The 19,372-nt window shown below is 43.8% G+C and overlaps 1 protein-coding gene across 1 annotated transcript in view; it reads left to right on the plus strand.

Moving 5' to 3' along the window:
* Positions 1–9,671: 9,671 nt before the first annotated feature.
* The window catches only part of NUTF2 (nuclear transport factor 2), a 14,959-nt gene continuing 5,258 nt past the window's right edge, over positions 9,672–19,372 (plus strand). The window contains exons 1-3 of the mRNA XM_008939493.1: positions 9,672–9,790; positions 11,814–11,885; positions 15,419–15,517. Coding sequence (XP_008937741.1) covers positions 9,692–9,790; positions 11,814–11,885; positions 15,419–15,517 — 270 coding nt within the window. The 5' untranslated portion in view covers positions 9,672–9,691. The remainder of the gene's footprint in view (positions 9,791–11,813; positions 11,886–15,418; positions 15,518–19,372) is intronic.

Genomic DNA, 19,372 nt, shown 5'->3' on the forward strand with positions numbered 1-19,372 from the left:
GATGAGCCTGGGCCGCCGGCTGAGGGAGCGGATCCCTCCGGTAACCGGGAGTCGGAGGCTGCGCCTTAGCCTCGCAGGAGCACTGGGCTGGCTCCGCTGGGCCGAGGCACCGGGGCTTCTCCTGGGCACCGAGCGCGGTGCCCCGCCGTGCTTCTGCCTCGCGGCCCCGTGGCTCGGTGTGGCGGGGTTCAGCGCTCGGAGCTGCTTGGAGCTGAACTCGAGTGGGCCTCCTCCCTCGCGTTTTTCTGATGTTCTTTCTCCGTTACTGTCCCGGCAGAAGGTTGTGTGCGGACTGGAGTCCTTCTAACGTGTTTGGAGCCTTTGAGCACGTAGAAAACGAAAAGTCTCTGCTGCCTGGGAGGCAGATCAGCCAAGGTGGCTGGCTGTGTGCAGTGTGGTCTGCTGTAGCTGCCTGGCTTTTGTCCTTTGAGTTGCATTTTCTACTGTGGTCCCAAGAAAGTTGTTGTTTTTTTTTTTTTTTTTTTTGTTCCACCTCTACAGCAGTTGCCGCTTTTTAGCTCCACAGACAATCAACCCTGCAGGAATTTACAGCAGCAAGGAGTCCATGTTGTGTTTTGTTAATGTGCGATACCTTTCTGAAGACGTTGACTCCTCAAGATGCTCCTCTTGCAATCCAGGTTTAGCTACCTGTCTGAGGCAGGCTGTAGGGACTCTTCAGTTGCTCATTCTTGTTGGAAGTCCATCATTTCCAGTGTAAATGTGTCTCTTAGAGTGGTATTTATGGCATGCATGTTGCGTTTGGGTTGAACTGGAACAAAACCCAGGTAAATGCTGGGGTAGGAATTGCTTGCAGAACTGTTGTTTGAGAGCTACATCTGATTCCTTAGTTGCCTGCCTTCTCGAGTGGATACTCTTGTTTTCTCTTTTTTCTGGAGGAGCTGTGTTCAAGCAATGCTTTCTGTGTTTGTGGTGACTTTAACTTTTCTTTTAGCAGGAACCAAAAAATGGCATTTCACAGTTCTCCATGTAGAAGTAAAAGTAATTACTGTTTATAGTATCACTATCAGTAGAACACATCATGTAATTTAAAGCACAATGATATTTTGGCTCGCTTTTGGACTGTTGGACTATTTTCTCACTGGGGTCATAATAATTATTTCATCCTTTTCTCTAAAAGATTGCAAGTTTTTTGGTAGATGAGTTGAAATATATTTACTTTTACATCTGTGGTTGCTCAGTTCTGTAGAAAAATGCTGGTGGGAACTGTTCGCTGCTGGGATTTCTTTTGTCTCCATCATTAATAAGAGTGTTGTCTGGTTTGTGACATGTAGTTTTGGAAGTGTAAGGTAGTTGGGTAGATACCTGAGGAAAAGTTCTGTGGGATTTTTTGTGTATCTTGGAAATCTGGAGCTTGACCAAAAACCAGTCGTATGGAGATGAGGGGTAACAAGCCTTACTTGCACGTGTGAAAAGCTCATGGACCTTAAAGCATGCTGGAGAAAATTTGCCATAGTTTGAATGTTACCAATCAATAACAGGAATGCTGTGGCTAAACCTAAAATTATGAGATAATACAATGCAAAATAGCAATGTTCTCTTTTTTTCTCTTGCATTTAGCCGTGCACCAAGGCACCTGGCGTGGTGTTTTCAGGGGTGACCACCTTTGTGCTGTCCTGTTCAGGGCTGTTATTTACACAACTGGCTGCTCTGACAAACGTAAAAGTGTTTTCAAATGTGGCAGGCTTCAGTTGGGGAAGCCAAGAAAACTTGCAAACAATTGCAGTTGTTGTTGTAAGTTCTGTTTGGAATCAAAGTGTACAGTGAATATTGATACTGATTTCATGAATGAACCTGGTTAAGTGTTAAGGATTTGATAGAGAAGATCAGATTATAACTAAAATATGGTATCTTTGCTTTTATAACTTAAAAGTCAGCTCCTAATTTTCTCTTAACTGGAAACAGTTGTAGTGATAGAGGCAGATAGCTAGAAATATCTTATATTCTGCTGTTGCTTGGAGATTAGATGTTACATTACTGTGCCTATAAAGTGAAGTCTGGTGCAGTTCCCCCCTCCGGCTCCCCACTGTTGGCTTGGGTTCATCCTGGGGAAAAGAGATGCGACTTCAGCCTTGAAAACTTGAATTTGGTTTTTGGCTGGGGGGGGGGAAGGCAGATGCGTAGCGTTGTGGCTATTGCTTAACAACAAAACATGATGTCTCCCTAGCCAATTACACATTTAATATATGTCTGTGTGTTTGAAAATCATCTCTGCTGACTCTCAGTGACTGTTGGGTCATCAGCTTGCAGACAGGCTGAGCATCAAGCTGTATAGGCACAGCGAAAGCTTTTCCAGAGTCCTCCCTGTGTACTTTATTTACTACTGGCCTTGTACTTGCTGAGGCCTGTAACAAAAAAAAAAACAAAAAAAACCCTTCAGGTTGACATGATCCCTGCATTAATTTGTTTTAATGAAGCTGGAAGAGAATAATAGAAAGATTGAGAAGGAGAAAGTCAATTTAGCTTGTGTATTTCGGAAAGAAGCTGAAACAGTCTGTACCTGGGCATTCTCTTCCCCTTTCTCCCTTTCCATCCTTCCACTATTCACATATCTAGACTTCATTATTTTTAGGTCTAAAAGCGTGTTTAGAATAATGGAATTTCTTGCACAGTGCAGCCCAGAGCAATTACTAGGTAAAGGTCTCTGCTGAAATCAGTAATTTCTGATTGGCTGGGAGCAGTAATTTTCAGATTGTTAACCTCTGTGGATCAGTCAGCTGGTGTGGATGTACCAAAGAGAAGCCCTTCTTTCAGTCTCTGAATGCATTAATTTTCTCCTCGATTGGACATTTTATAGGATTTTGGATGGAGAAAGACTGATCACTAAGTTGGAAGGCCTCACAAAGAGGTAGGGTGTGTTTAAGAAAAATAACTGATGATGTCCCCGAGTGAGTTCCAGTGTTTCAGCACCCGTGTTCATGTGGGTTCTGCCTGGGATGGTTGAAGAGAAAGCTTGAGCGGGGCTTAATCACAGCCTCTAGTATCTGCCAGGCCACCATCAGGAAAATAGAGCCAGGCTTCTCATAGGGGTGCTTGATGGGAGGGCAGAGGACAAGGGATGTTAACTTCAACAGAAGGGATTCTGGTGAGGCTGCCCACAGAGGTTCTGTAGGCTCCACCCGTGGAGCTTTTGGGGATCAAAGTAGATAAAGGTGTTGGCAGTGTGGTGTGGTCTCCTAGATGACCCTGCTCTGAACTGAAGGAGGTTCCTTACAGCCTGAATCACCCTGTGATGATTTGCTTTGTTTCTTTTGAAAGCGTGTGCCTTTGCTGCAGGGAGGCGATCTGTTAGCAAGTGATTCCTGTGTAGGTGCTGAGATGATCTGTTTGAGAGAAGATTAACTGGTCCTGTGATGCTGATCCCAGTGTATTCCTGGAAAGTGTGTGCAGGAGACCCTCCTGCCTTCCTCGGTTTTAGTGGCAGGAGGAAAGAGACAGAAGGAAAAAGTGTAAAAACTGTTTACTGCTTTACTTTAGTTTTACTGCAGTCTAAAGACTGCTCTTTTTAATCTGAGTGATCACAAATCAATGTATGGTATAAACGACATGAATAACAGGGACTGAAACACCCAAGAGCTCTTTCATTGTCCTTATTTACTCTTGTTAATCAGTAGTGAAGGGTGCAGCAACTGGTGGTCTAAATGTTTGCCACGGATTCACGCGTACCCCTGGACCAACAGCACCCATGTACAGGCAGTGTTGGTGCTCTCTTGTTATACTGATTTCCAAATCTTCCAGAAAACAAGCTTAAATTCAATCTTGAGACTTCAACTTAGGTGCAGTGGTGTGTAGGGCCAGCTTTAATAGCCAAGGAGAGTGGTTCATTTATGCTCTGATAGCTTGTGGAATAAGTGTAGCCATATGACTGGATAATAGATGGCGATTTTTAGTTATCCACTAGCATGTTGGAAGATTTGAAGTTCCTCCTCTTTAAATTCTGTGTTTTCTTTCTTTTTGTTCTACAGATGAGAAAGTCTTTACTGACCTGATTGTTCACTGATGGTTGGAATAGAGCTTCCTTTTTAAATGTGGTAATCCCTGGGAGACCACCTTCCTTTTCTTTAGCGGTTTGCACTACTGCTTACACTACTTTCAACATTTTCAGCAAATGTAGGATTCTTGTAGGAGTGTGGATCTGCCACGTTTGAATTCAAAAAGACTTAGCTTTTTTACTTGGTAGCAGTAAACTTACACATGTCCAGGTAGTGCACTAAACATGGTTGCTGGTTGAAACAATTATTTGGTTGTTCTCCATGCTGCAGATATGTGAAAGACTTAACTTTTTTTACTTGATAGCAGTAAACTTACACATGTACAGGTCTGATAGTGCACTAAACATGGTTGCTGGTTGAAACAATTATTTGGTTGTTCTCCATGCTGCAGATATGTGGCAGTAACCCCTGTCACTGGTGCTTAGATGTGTCAGGAAAAGCGATCTGTTTATGTCAGCAGGCAACTCTTTCTACCTTTGCTGAGTAAAAAGGTGATTTTTTTTGTCGAGTTCCCCCTCTGAGTAGTTCTGGTGGTGCCACTTGAGCAGAAAGATGGACTTTGTGCTACAGCATGCTGAAAATTAATCACCTCCAGGCTATTTCATGGTTTCTTGTTTGTTGAAGGAAGCCACGGGAAGAATTTTCATCCAGCCCCTTTGCAGAAATGGGTCTCACAAGGACTGTGCTCCCCTTGGGAGTTACAGGCAGTCTTGGTGTGTTAGTGCTGGTCTCTCACACCCAGAGTTGAGGCAGAGAAGGAAAAGGGACGAGTGTAGATAGGAACACCTAAGCTGGGACAGGCAATAGAAAAGATTCTATGTTCTGGGGTTTTGTGAACAGAAAGTGGGTTGCCTGGGGTCAGTGTAACCCTAGGAGGAGATGATTCGAGGTCACTCATGGCCTATGTGAAGGCTCCACTCTCTCCTAGTCCTCTGTCTCAACCTTGATGCATCTTCCTCCTTGGTGCTCCTGCTCTCTGGGTCATGTGGCTTCATATTGTATTGGTGCCATCTGCCACGTGCCAAAGGAAATGAAGGGACACCATGGTTCAGGTGGTTGTCACCCCACTGGACCAGCAAGGCTGGTGGCACAGAACACAACAAGCTGGAGGAATCTGTGGGGAAAGGGAGAGAGAGGTTTTGGGGTGTAGCAAAGCCCTGGATGATTCAGCAAGGTTGAGGAGCGACAGAAGTGCTAGGTTGTGTGGACTGTGGAGGCTGGGCTGCCAGGGTTGGGGGGCCCTGTGGAAGTCCTGTTGATGTTGGGAATCTCTGACTGCATGTAGGAAAGCCTGGTGTGGTGGGGAACTGGGAAGTTCTGCATGTTTTAGGGCGTGAACTCCCTCTTGTAGATGTGCTGTGTGTTCAGGGGTGCTGTGTACCCCGAGTCATTGCACAGCAGCTGGAGTGCTGGGCTGAGGGATGAAGGAGGGAGGAAGAGATACTGGGGATACTGTGGTGCCATGTAGAGCGCTAGGAAGCATGGCAAGAGGTGTGTAGAGTGCTGGATTTTACACTTGAGGTTGTGTCAGTGTGTGGCCTGGCAAAGGTATTGGAAAATTTGATTTAGACTTCACTGAGAAGTCCCCTGTGGAGCAGAGATCCAAGTTCTGCAGCGTTAGCAGGTACCTGTTGAGAGAGCTGCTGGCAGCCACAGCTTTTGTGCTCTGTATTGAGTTTCAGCTGAGCACCAGCTGCTGGTGGTATTTGAGGTGGGGATAAATTCTCTCATATGAGCAGATTCCAAGAAATGGAGTAGTGTGGGTAGAAGTATCACACTCTGTTTTGGTAGCTCTGCTTTGCTGCTGTGCTTCTGTGAGGGAGCTGTTAGTCAAAGGGCCTGTGGTGGTGTGGAGTGGATGTGACAAGGTAGGTTTGAAGTGATGAAAGAAAAATAATTAGCTGAAGGAAATAGGCTCCTTTTCCATAGGGAATCAAAGTGGAATATGCAATAAGACAGTGGTAACTTTGAGCAGGTGCCTTTAAAAGGACAGATGTTGCACATCTGTGCTTCTAGCGTATTGAAACATCTTTTGTCCAGCTTAATATTTAACTGAATACTCTCACCTTTGTAACCAAACTTGGAGTGAGCCATGGGGAGGTGGATGTGGCTGGATGAGTGAGGTACATCTGTGTTTTCCTAGTGTTTGACAGCATTAGGACATGTGCGTTCTTCCTGGCTTTGGAATAGAACTTAAAAGGCTTTTATATTACATATATCTCATGAAAACAGCCTGATAAAATTATTAAAACAGTCTTAAGTGGATTGTACCTCGGTGAGGGACTGGATTTGATGACAGAAGATTGTTCCCATCTTGTTCTTTCTTTAGGTACATCTCTGAGCTTCTTATATTTGTGATGACAGGCAGAAAACATAAGACAGCATGGAGGAAAAGGTGACAAATCAGAAGAGGAAAATAGAAAAAAACCTTTCCAGTGAGAGTGTCCAGCAAAACCACGTATAAGTGGCACAGGAAAAAGAGCAAGGTTGTAACCAAAAAAAAAAAAAAAAAAAAAATAAAAATCAACATTCTAACAGATCACATGTATTATATATTTTATATTATTTTAAAAGAATTGTTTTATTTAATGGTGTTCTAGAGGTGTGAGGCATTGGCACAGGCTGCTCAGGGAGGTGGTAGAGTCACCACACCTGGAGGGGTTCAAAAAACATATAGATGTGGTACTTCAGGACATGGTTTAGTGGTCACGGTAGTCTTGGGTTGATGGTTGGACTTGATGATCTTAGAGCTCCTCAATCAGTCTAGGATTTTAGCTGCCAAAATAGAAATATCTTTTTTAGAAGGAGATAGCAAGCTAGCATACTAATTCTTAGTTTTATAAGCCATAATACTACTTTCAGCATTTAAAATACAAATTCCTGGATTTCTCACCATCTCAAAGGCTTTCTCACAGTTTCAGGATTGAAACAGAAAGCACCTGGTGCTTGAGTGAAGCTGTTGTGCCTTGAGGAGCTGAAAGCCCATGGGCTCCTGTGGTGGTACAGTGAGCTGTTAAGAGTGAATACATGTTGTGTGTAAAATAATTTAACAATAGCTAACAGACTTTACCTTCAGGACAATAAGCTGTTGGGTGCTGGCTGTTCACCACTTCATCTCAGTGTTGGGTGTGTGGCTGTTTAGCATCGATACTGTTGACTAGATTTGCACTTGAGTGTTTAGGGAGGCTATTTAGTAGTGATGTGAGTTCATGGATTGCAGTTGAAGCTATGACAATCCATTCAAAAGTGACCAGAAGTGATATTCATGTGTCCTGGTGGTTGGCTGTACCACTGCCATCCCAAACTACACACCTGCAGGTCTGGAGTGGAAACATCAGACTTCAAAATTAAATATTAGTACTTCTGGTTTTTCAAGTGACGCATGAGGATCCTCTGTGGCAGCAGGGTGGATATCCCCAAGTGAAATTTCCAGGAAGCTGGTGGGATGGCTTTAGGGTGGTTTTCTTGAAGATGAAATCCTTTAGCACAGGCTGAAGTTGCTTGATTTCCACATCTGCTCCAGGTTAGGCTGGTATGTGGCAGTTGTGGATGTGCAATCGGTACAATCTCTCTTGTGAAGAAGAAGGTTTAAGTTGGAGGAGTGTGAGCATTTTGGTTTTTAAACCTGTTGGACTTGGATGAGCTTTTAACCTGTGATCCGTTTTCCCAAAGGAGTGACCACACTGGGTGGAGCTTCTTCAGGCTGAGTCATATACTGCAATGATTAGTGGAGGTCTTGTGATGGGGACTGAGGCCAGACTGTAGATAGTTTTGGAATACTGAAGTATTGGTGGTGTGGCAACAAATTTTTGGATTTTGAGTCCGTGTTAGTGTGCAGGGTTCCTGAGTTTGATGTTGGCTGCATTGCCGAGGTGGCTGGTGCTGAAATAAGGATGTTTAAAAGTGGGATAGGCAGGTTTCTATCTTAAGTCCATTTTTGACCTCATCCTTGAGCAAAATACATTTCTAAAGTGCTCTTAACAACCAGCATGGTGCCACCAGCATCAGGTGGATGTCAAAATTCAGTCTGTGGCATGCTTTTCTGGGGCAGAACCACAGCTCCTCCTGCTCAACCTCTCTTTTTCCAGGCTACAAAAGGTCCCTTTCTGAACTGGGAGAACCACCTGGCCAGCTCTCTCTGCTGACACATTCTCTGCTCCCCGGGTGCCAGCCATTTTCACACTCGAGTAGCCTGGGTGTCTAAGCTCTAGCAGTTGTTTTGGGGTTATATTTTACTCTGGTGGTTGAATATACCACCCTGAAAACTTATGTAGTTCCTCCTGTTATGCTGTTGATCTAATGTAAGATATTGGTGCTTCTGCAGTCTGGCCAAAATTGTATAACCTTAAAACTTGTGGCCTAGGGTTTGAACCCATTTCAGTTCCCATTTATATGAGTAAAGTTCAAACAGCCAAAGGCCTAAAATGTGAAAAGAACTCCCTTGTCTGGCTGCACCCAGAAAGCTGGGCCTGATAATGCTCGCTGTGGGCATCTTAGGAATGTGTTTTCTGCTTCTCTTAGGGAAATTGGTCAGATCTTAAAGAGATGTGTAGTTGACCTCTAAAGGAAGCCAAAATAACTGTGATGTCCTGTGTCCTACACCAGAACTTCAGACCTTTCCAAACTCACAGTGCACTAGAGACCTGTAGCTCAAGGGTCAGGGATTGCAAAGAGGGACTAGTGGCTGACAGGTCTTCACTAGAAAAACAATTTAATTTGCTTGAAGTAAACTAGGATCTTAAAATCCTATGTAGTGTGTTTTGAGTGCAACGTTGTTGTGTTTTGAATTTTAGCACAGTTCTTCAGTCTTTCAGAGATACCAGGATAAGAACTGAATTTGCTTTCTTGAAAAATTCAATGGCATGGTAAAGCAACCATCCATACTGATGGTGTGTTATAGTTTCTAGACCAGGTCTGCCTGGACTGCTGCACATGCTGTGTGTTTAATCCCTCTAAAATAAACTTATGTTCAGAAGCGTGGGATGCTTCTGAGCTTCCAGCACCTTCACTGGGAACTGCAGATTCTCACCACTGTGAAAAATCAGTTTGTATCTTGAAATTACTTCAGGTTCAAAGATAAATGTCAAGGGTACTTCAGCCTCAGGGACAGAAGAAGAAAGTAAGCTCGTGTCAAGCGAAGAGCTTGTGGTTAATTTCTACCTGTGCACCATTGGAAGCACAGTCTTTTAGGATGGCCTCTAGATGGTGGGATACCTGAGGAGCTGAAGAGATAAATCTGTTGGTGTAAGCCACTTGCAGACAATCTGATGCATCAGTTGCTCACAGTAAATGAGATCAACTGTAACAGCAAACATTTGCTAACTTTTTCACATGGTGTAATTTTTGAAATATGTGACTCTGGGGTGGTAATGCTTACTAATTTTTTTGTTGTTGTTGTTCTTGTTCTCCCCTTTTTGTATGTGAGCTGTGACCTCACACTGAAATAACTCTAGAAATCACCAAATGCTATAATAAGAAATTAAACCATCTGGTATCCAAGATTTCTGTTTCACAAAAATCTAGGATACAGAGGTGAGATTTACCCTACTCTTTCCTCTGGCAGAATCTGTGTTTACTCATGCCTAATACACAAGTATTAAGCCAAGTGCTATGCTGATTTAAGTGATGGTTCTTTCTGATGATTTTTGTTGTTGTTTTACAGCTTTAGGTGAGGATTCAGAATGGGAGACAAGCCTATCTGGGAGCAGATTGGGTCCAGCTTTGTACAACATTACTACCAGGTTTTTGATACAGACAGGACTCAGTTAGGAGCAATATATGTAAGTACAAAAAGGGAGCTGGAGCTCTCTTCTGTTTTCTGTCTAGGTTCCCTCTTTTGATGTGTGGGAATACACAGGGTGGGATAGTGGGTTTTGTCTTCACTCTGGAATGTCAATCAGTGCAGTCACACTTATTGAGCTTTTATTTATTGCATTTCTTTCACATTTCCCTTCTATTTTGAGCTTTGTCCGCCTTACTTATAGACATTTAGACTCGAAAAAAACCAGGATGGCTGTAAGCAGTGGCTTGTAGTGGAGAGCGTTTTCTTAGTTTCACGCCATTTTATCAGCCACAGCACTTTTTAGGTTAGAGGAGGGTTTGGGTTTTGTTCTCAAAGCTGATACCTCTGATTTGCTCTCTTAGCTCCTGCTGCACAGTATAGTTCCTTCTGATGATACATGGAGGACCAGGAGCTTTTTTTAGAGTGGTTGTGACTCCTGTGCTGGTTCAGCACAGTACATGTGGCTGAAAGAAGTAGATTTTTGATGTGGATCAAGAACAGGACCTGGAAAATCTACCAGAGACCACACAAATGGAGTTCTTTGGAGTCTGCCATTTTCTGCCAAGACATTCAGAGCTTCAGTGAGAGTGGAAGGCTGGATGGGAAGGAGCTGGGAATCATGTTCCTGGTCATATTTAAACTTAAGGAGGTCAAGGAATAGCCCATCTGTGATGGGGTGCACAAGAACATGGGCTTTCAGGTATAGGGTGAGGGTGCTGTTTGAAGATGGCAGCAGGCAGACTTTGAGCTCAGTGGAAACCCATTTAAATCTGTGTTCTGTACCGGTTAGAAGGCAGAACTGTGTCCCAGCTCCCTTATCCCTCAGTTTCCCCAAATAGAGAGGTAAATAAGGAAGGCAGGGGTAATGAAAACCTTGCACCAAATTGAAAGTTAACAAAATGAAATATATTATTTAACAGGGAACAGAAAGGAAGAAGGGAAGGGGTTTAACAGGGTACAGAAAGGAAGAAGGGTAGGGGTTTAACAGGGAAGGGGGGTTGTAGGAACAACAAGGTAAGGAAGATTAAACTTCCAAATATACAAAACCCAAATGCTATGCTGAGGCTCCCCGGTGCTGGATCTCGCTGGGTTGAGGTGGATTGAAGCTGGATGCACAATCCTTGGACATGGATGGAGGCAGGGAAGAGTCTGTAGATCAGGCCCAGGTCTCCAAGATGGCCACGGCCACGTGTAGCACAGGGAGCAGCAGAGCAGCGTGTGCCCAGGTAGAAGGTCAAAGGAGCAACAGCAAGAGCAAGGGAGCAAGAGCAAGAGGAGAGCGAGAGGCATGCCTTTCTTGCCCCTTTTATAGACCTTGGCAGGAAGTCCGGAAGACAGGAAAAGGGGAGTGGGAATAGGACAGGTGTACGCCCCTTTCATTCAGGCTTGTACCTGGTTTAGGGTTTCAGATCTCCACCCACCAGGGGCAGCAGGTTTCAAACTGTTACAATCTGCGTCTGTTTGCCAAGGTTTAAAATGAGATTTGAGAGGGCAGAACTATGTCAACACTAGGATATTGTGACTCTGGTTTAAGCAGAGTATTCTGAGCAGAGTAGAAAGTTTCTTGCTTGTGCCTGTTGCACCTGATGTAGCATGCTCAGAACATCCTTCCTGACATACTGGAAGAGCTTGTAGGGTGAAGCACCTCAGTCACTGATGATGAAGCTGATGAGACAACTTACCTTGCCAGATTTCTTTATATATTTTTGTCTCTACACATACTTAACTTTTTGTCCATAGGGTTATTTTTTTTAATATCCATTAAATTTTATCCTGGAAGCTACCTTTGATCTAAAGGCAGGAGCTGTTTTGTTAGTAGAGTCATGATAATGAAATTTAATCTAATCTATTCCACACTTTTCCAAACTTTTTCTTTGTGGTTTCTTTCCATCTTTCTTTTGAGACAGTCTCCAAATAGTTGGATTCAAAGGATATATGCCAAGCAGACAAAGTTTCTTACCAAGATTACTTATGGGTTACCTAGGCAGGTTGATTATTGTTTTTTTCTTTTTTCCCCCCAGATCGATGCGTCATGCCTTACATGGGAAGGACAGCAGTTCCAGGGCAAAGCAGCTATTGTTGAAAAACTCTCTGTAAGTCTGTAATCCTTACCAAATGTTTTGGGCAACAGTTCTGAAGGCTATAAATTAATTGCTTCTGAAAATTCTATTTTGACTTCAGCAGTTTAAAACTCTTGAACATGGGACTTGAGCTTCCAACTATTGGTCTTTAAAAACTGTTGTGATTTAATTCTGTGGCTCTAATGTTGGAATGTTAATTGATTCTGTTAATTTGCAAGGTTATTTTGTGACTACAATTGCATCTGACATTTTGATTTATTTTTTAAAAACTGTAGTTCATAAGCTGATCCCATGACCTACAGGAATGAAAGGTGTTTTTTTGTTCTTTTAAAGCATTCTGAGGAAGTAGCAATAGCTACAGATAAGTATTTGGATCTAACAGAAAATATGCTCATTATTGCAAGGAAAATTTTTTTTTTCTGATACATAAACTGCAAATAAATTCTGGTGGAAAATGACGCTCATCCTCAGTGCAGCATTTGTCAGCTGTTCAGATAGGAGCAGTTTGCTTCAGGAGTTTGAAACTTTTCTCTTCAGCAAGCAAGAGGAAAGAATTTCTTACTGCAGAGAGACTGAAAGTCTCTTTCCATGTTAACTTAAACTTGGAGAAATTTTTATCTTTCAAGTAAATCCCCATTTCTGTTATGAAACTAGATGTCCTCAGAAACTGTTAGGAAACTAGAAAGTTTATTTCTCTTGCAAGGCTTTAGGTCCTCAAAGATTCTACCCAGAGCATGGCTGATATACCAGACAGATACACTCTTTTTATTACACACGGAGAAGAAAAAATCTTTAACAAGATGCTTGTCTTTTTGCACAGCTACTGTGTTTTGGAATCACTGCTTTCATCCAGGACACCCTTAACTGTGAAGGCTGAGGCCTCAGAGCTGTGTTTTAGGGACCTGTATTGCCTCAGAGCAGCATACCCTGCAACTGCTTGCTTCTAGATGAGGAGACACTCAAGCTCCAGAGTCACTTATTTGTGTACTTGGTGTTCTTTAGGCTCCTGGGCTAGCAGCCATTTAGATGCCCAAGCAGCTCAGCATTTGCTGAGCCACAGTGTCTCAGGGTGCTGCCTTGGATCTGGCCCAGTGTAGATCAGCCCCTTTCCCACCAAAGCAGTACTCATCTCTATCTTCTTGGCAGTGGTGCCAGTTGGACTTTGGGGATTTGTGTACCTGCTGCATACTTTGCTTGCTGAGTGAAGACATGCTGTTTTGCCTCAGGGAAACATTTTCTGACTTGCATCCATCTGCTTAAAGTAAGGAAGAAATGCAGGGAAATTATTCCATGCCCTTCTGCTGCTGTGGCTTATTCTGAGGCTGTATCAACTTACCATGACTCTGATGTCTGTCAGCACTGAGCTATTTGGGCTGTTTGCTGTTTCAGCTTGATGTGCTCACCTACTCTGGTTGTGCTTCTGGAGCTGCTTAGTCAGTTGAGCAGATGGCTAAACGTTTGACTCTGAAATTATTTTGCATGTGTGCAGTCTGTTGTTCTTGGGTGCCTGGCTGGTTAATCCATGCAAGCACCGAGAGGTGGGATTTTATTTTACAGCAGGTTCTCTGCTGTATAACAAGGACATGATGGTGCCTTTTCAACCTGCTCTGCCAGATAGTGCTAATACAGCAGGGCAAGGTTGTAAAGACAGGGTTTTGTCAGCCCTGGCTCACATGCAGTGTTAGAGAATGGGAGCTGACACTTGTTCCTTCTGTCCTAATTGGTCCTGGACTCCAGAGCTGTTTCAAATGGAGTGCCTGCCCTAATCAGGGGGCAACCTGAGTTACAGTGAGCATTTGAGATAATCCTGTGGTTCTGTGAACCTCCCAGAGCAAGGAGGATGCTGGCACAAGTAGCTTTGTTGCCAGGGCTGAGTTTAAGCTACTCGACTTTATTCTTACAGAATTTCTTAACCTGACTTCAAGGAGGATTCCCTGGCTTTGGTAGTGAAAGCCCAGACAAGTTTTAGTGTCAGAGGACACATTCTTCATATCAAGAAATGCTTCTCTCCAGTACAGATGCATGTTGTAAGCAACCATACTGCTGTCCTGAGGTGGGACCAGGCTCCAGTGTGTTCCAGTCAAAGGAGGGGTGTGCAGTGTCCCAGCCTGTGCTCAGAGATAGTTTGGGATAGTGACCCTGGAAATATGCTGCTGCTAGTTCAGAAAAGACTGCTCTGGAGTTTTTTGGTTTTTTTTTCAGTTACTAAATGTCTATTCCATATTACAAACCTCCTGGCTCACTTTGCAGTTCATAGTAGGCTGGGCTTGTTCTCCCAGCCAAGAGGAAACACTGCAGGCTTCGTTAGAAAGTGTTCTTGAATAGTGTCCCTCTGACTAGAGGGCTGCTGTGTACACTTCCTTTGCTTCCCTAGGTCCTGATCTTCCACAGTTTATATGCTCTATTATCTAAGGATTTAGCTTCCTAGTATTCTTCCTAGAGCCAAGAATGTACTTCACATCCTTGACAGCAGGACTTGGAGCTCCTGCTCTTGTACCTCAGCCTTCTAGGAACTCTTTCAGACTCCTTCCACTAGAGTGAAATGCAGAACTTGCCACAGGACATGTTTGAGTCTGCCTCAGCCTGTTAATAAATTGGTGAAATGAAGCAAAGGTCTCAAAGTAAAACCTGAGGTGTAAATGGTCCCATGCTGCTGTCCTGGGCTGGACTCTGAGCAGCAGTTGTGGCCACTCAGAGCTCCATCTCTGCTGAGTGGCCACTTCTAAAGCATCAAGCACTGATGCAGCTTTTGATAGAACAGTGCCAAGATTGCATTTGTGTGACAGGACTCTAAGATCCCTCAGATATTTGATGTTCACTGCTTGGAGTCATCCACAGCTGGAATGTCAATGTGGTCTGTGTTGAAAGAGAGGAATTACTCCCCAATGTCTGGTGTTTGTCATGGTGTGTTCCTTCCACACTTAACTCCAGGCATAGTTGCATCTGCTACATGAGTGTGGAAAGCTTCATTCTTTTCAGTGCGTGATTTTGATCTCCACCTCCTCTTCCTTTCCCTGTTCTCCTGCCTGGTACATGGCAAAGGTGGTGCCTCTTGATGTGTTGGTTCTCCACAGGTGCTGTAAGCACAGAAAGAAAAAAGGGGAAAGGTGGATATGTGGATTTCAAGTCCTGAGCACTGGTTCTTGGTCAACCACCTTTTCTTTGTTTTTAGAACCACTTCAGCAAACAAGCAAATGTGGAGTTGTCTGGTAAACAAGCTTTTAATGCTGTTCACAGCTGAGAAGCTTTGTGCCTTCATCATATGAACTTTCAGCTTGCAAATGAACTGAAGCCCTTCAGGCTGTGTAATTAGATGAGGAAAAGGTACTGCTTGACAGATAAGGTGGTGTATTTCACATCTCAGTGCTTGAAAAACACAACTGATAGGATCAACCCACCCTGAGTAGTGTAGAGTGGCAACAAATCTCCACGCAGTACTACCAAAATAGTCTAACACTTCATAATGTTGGATTTGTTCCATCTTTTTGTGAGTTAAATAACACAATGACTGTGCGTTTCCTTATGTTACTTTCTTTTCATTGCAGAGCCTGCCTTTCCAAAAAATACAACACAGCATCACAGCACAAGACCACCAACCTACACCTGACAGCTGTATACTCAGTATGGTAGTGGGACAGCTTAAGGTAAACTCTTCTCTGTTACAGGTTAACAAACACTTAGATCTTACATTTTTCCAGGATTTTATATCACCTGATATCTGAAAACATTAAAATGCTCTTTTGGGTGGGGAAGGAACACCGCTAAGCTTTCATTGGGACGTTACCTCTTTACTGTTCAAGAAACTGTTCATCCCTTCAGATAACTAGCACTAAGTAAAACGTGTAATTTCATGGTCAGCTGCCTGGCAGGAAAGGCCCTGGGGGTGCTGGTGGACAGATGGCTGAACAGGAGCCAGCATGTGCCCAGGTGGCCAAGAAGGCCACCAGCATCCTGGCCTGGATCAAAACTAATGTGTCCAGCAGGAGTAGGGGAGTGTTTGTGCCCCTGGACTGGGCACTGGAGAGGCCACAGCTTGAGTATCACAGCTTTGGGTACAACAGGATAAGAAAGACCTTGAGGGGCTGGAGTGGGTCCAGAGAAGGGCAACAAAGCTGGTGAGGGGTGTGGGGAGCATGACTTGTGAGGAGTGGCTGAGGGACCTGGGAGTGTTTAGTCTGGAGAAGAGGCTGAGAGGAGACCTTATTGCTTTCGACAGCTCCCTGAAAGGAGGTTGGAGTGAGGTGGGGGTTGGTCTCTTCTCCCAAGTAACCAGCAATAGGATGAGAGGCAATGGGCTGAAGTTGCACCAGGGGAGATTTTAATTGGATATGAGGAAGAATTTCTTCCCTGCTAGAGTGGTGAGGCCTTGGCCCAGGCTGCCCAGGGAGGTGCTGGAGTCCCCATCCCTGGAGGGGTTCAAAGAACATATAGACATAGCACTTGGGGACATAGCTTAGTGGTCATGGTACTGTTGGGTTGACAATTAGACTTGATGATCTTGGAGGTCTTTTCCAACCTTAATGATTCTGGGATTCTGTGTTCCTGCCAAGGAAAGGACCATGGCTTTTACTCTGCATGCAAGTATCATATGGGCTCTGGAAGCATCTCTTTCCTCAGTTGCACTTAAAAGCATCATTAAAGTGCTCGTGTTGCCCGAGAACACATCTAGTGCAATGTGCTCTTTAATCTACTGCGTGGATCAAGCTGTGATGTGACAGACTTCTTGTTAGCTGAGAACCCTTCAGTGAGGCCATGCTCTTTCTTTGCTGTCACAGGATACAAGAACACAGTCCTGGTGTTAATGCAGTCCAGAACCTCTGTAAGCAAAACCAGCTCAGCAGTGGGAGTGTTGCCTCTGAGATCAAACACTGCTTCTGGAAACAGCAGCTCCTTGTGGAGAAATCAGATTATTTTTCAGGCTGTCATATGATTACATTGCTGTTTACGTTGTGCCTACTGAACTGTGTAAACTTATCCAGCCTCCTGCTCTTCTGAGGAAATGCTGGATCTAAATATACCAGGCCCACAGACGTGTAAGCTAATTATGCTGCTTATCAATGAAAGAAGTTGTCCTAGCATCTGCAAAAAATATCTTACATGTGAAGTCAGCTGTAGGCAGAACTTACTCACAGTGGGTAGTGTTTTCTTAAAAAAGGGTGGAATTACCAGGGTTAGTTTTGTCAGGGTTTGGTGCGTGCTGTCGAATCAGTAACTCTAAAGGAGTTACTTGAACCTGGCTTCTTTTAAAATAGCTGTTGAGGTTTCCTCTTCCTGCTAACTCTGAATGGCACCTCTGGCATTGAAATGTTCAAAGTTCCATGGACCAAAAGTTTGAATCTGCTTGCTTAGCTCTTCTCCTTAATTGTTCTGGGCTGGGCAGTTGAGCAGAGCAGTTCCTGGTGTTTCTCATCTACTCCTCAGCCTAACCTAGATAATAGCTTTGGCTCTCATTAAGGCTGCTCCTGCTTCTTAGCTGCAGGTTGGGTTCCAATTTGCTCATGGCTCCGTCCTGCCTGCACACACTGAGGAAAGACAATCACACGTGGAAAGTGCTGAATTGCAGGACGGGTCTGAAGTCAGATGTGCTGATCTCATCTGTCTCACTCTTGGGTGTGCACAGAAACTTAATGATGTGACCAAGCCTTTTTGACTTGATGTCTTGGGCCAGTCACAACTGCACCTGGTTTTGGACACTCAGGTCTTCGAGGTTATTCTGTAATCATCACTCCGTGAGATATCAAGTTCTTAAAGCTCCTTCAAAGCTTTTGCTGTTTCTTATCCTTTACTGTGGTCATTTGGTTTGTAGATGCAGTGCAGGAGCTTTCCATAAATACCATGGCTTGGAGTAGTACTTCTTACTGCACAGGTTTTATTCTCTGAATAATTCAGGGATCACATGGTAGCCCTTCTAGGTACTTGGAAAAACACACTGGATTAAAGTATGCCTATTGGCATGATCAAATCCACTTATTTGTGAATTTGTAATAGTAGAGGCAACAGTTTTCCACTCTTCATATGGATATGTCTCCAGTTTTAGCTTTAAAAATCACATTTGAATGCCCAGGAATGCTGTTCCTCACTGAGGAAATGCCCAGAAAGTCAAGGTCAACTTAGAACTTAACTTCATGCTTCTGCCTTGTGTGATAGTTATATGGGTGGGCAAATTAAATCAGTAGCAGTCTGAAGTAATGATTTCTGTCAGTACCTGTGCTTTTGGACATGTGTAGAGAACACATTTTCTTGTGCCTAGTACTTGTGTGTTGGCAGCTGTTTTAACACTGTTCTCAATACAGTGCAGTAATGGGGTTCAGTTGGTGCATTTTAACAAGGGGCTCACCTACAGCTCCAGTGGAACACTGGGTTTTATTGCAAGGTTGCCACCTTGATGGTGTGGCTGTTCTGCACAGCTCACATCTGTTGGTCTTGAGAAACACTGGAGAACACAAGGAAGGGCTCTGTCAGGACTATCATTAGCAAGGTTTGAAGGGAGAAACTACAGCATGGCCTTTTTGGGGCACTGGGAGCCAAATTCTTCCAAGCCCAGCAGAGATAATGAATATGCTTTTGAATCCTCTGTTTTTTCAAAACTTGTGATGTTTTGTGTGATGAAGGAGCATGCGTAAAGCTTTTAATAGAGTGATCCAGGAAAATAATACTAGAATACCTGGAACATGCTCTATTTAAGAAGTCATTCTTGGCATGATATTTAAGTGAATTTTCAGAGGCTGTAGTTGCTTGAATTGCTAGTCCCAAAAATTCAGTGGAAACTCAAGAGAGCTGGGCGTAGTTTGTATTTAATCTCTAAACCATTATATTTTGATCTTGTTTGATTTTAGGGGGGAAAAAACCCACCCAAACCAAAGCAGAAAAACCTGCCTTTCCTGCATATACTGTGAAGTGAGCTGCTACCAAATTGTCACAAAGCCTCAACTCTCTTCTTAACTGCACAAGAACAGTTCTGAAAAAATGAGGACTATTACTGTAAAACTGTTTTTTCAGGTTTGGGTTCTAAGCCTTTGAGCTTTGAGCAGGGACTGTCACTGTCAAGGATCTAACAATAATTACTTTCAGTGAAAAACATATTTGCAGGTAAACACATGGAAGATCCTCTTTAATGGATGTTGGGATAGGTTAGGTAGTATTTTTTTTTTTCTTATCCTTTCATAGAAGTACAACAAAAATACCTCCACTGATTCTAATTTCATCATTTTTTTTATTGCTGTTTGTGATCTAGGTGCATACTTGTTTGCCTCAGCTAGGAAGGGTAAGCATCTGTTCAGCTTTTAGGAATGAGTTTCATTTGGTGTGATGGTACTTTGCCAGTGTTCTGAGCAGAAAGACTTGAGGGTGCTGGTTGATGAAAAGCTCAACACAAACCAACAATGTGCAGGTGCAACCCAGAAGCCCCTGGCAGCCTGGGCTGCCCCCCCAGCAGCGTGGGCAGCAGGGCAGGGAGGGGATCCTGCCCTGCTCTGGAGAGACCCTCCTGCAGTGCTGGG

This window comes from Merops nubicus, unplaced genomic scaffold, assembly GCF_000691845.1.
Source record: "Merops nubicus isolate BGI_N331 unplaced genomic scaffold, ASM69184v1 scaffold3074, whole genome shotgun sequence".
NCBI lineage: Eukaryota > Metazoa > Chordata > Aves > Coraciiformes > Meropidae > Merops > Merops nubicus.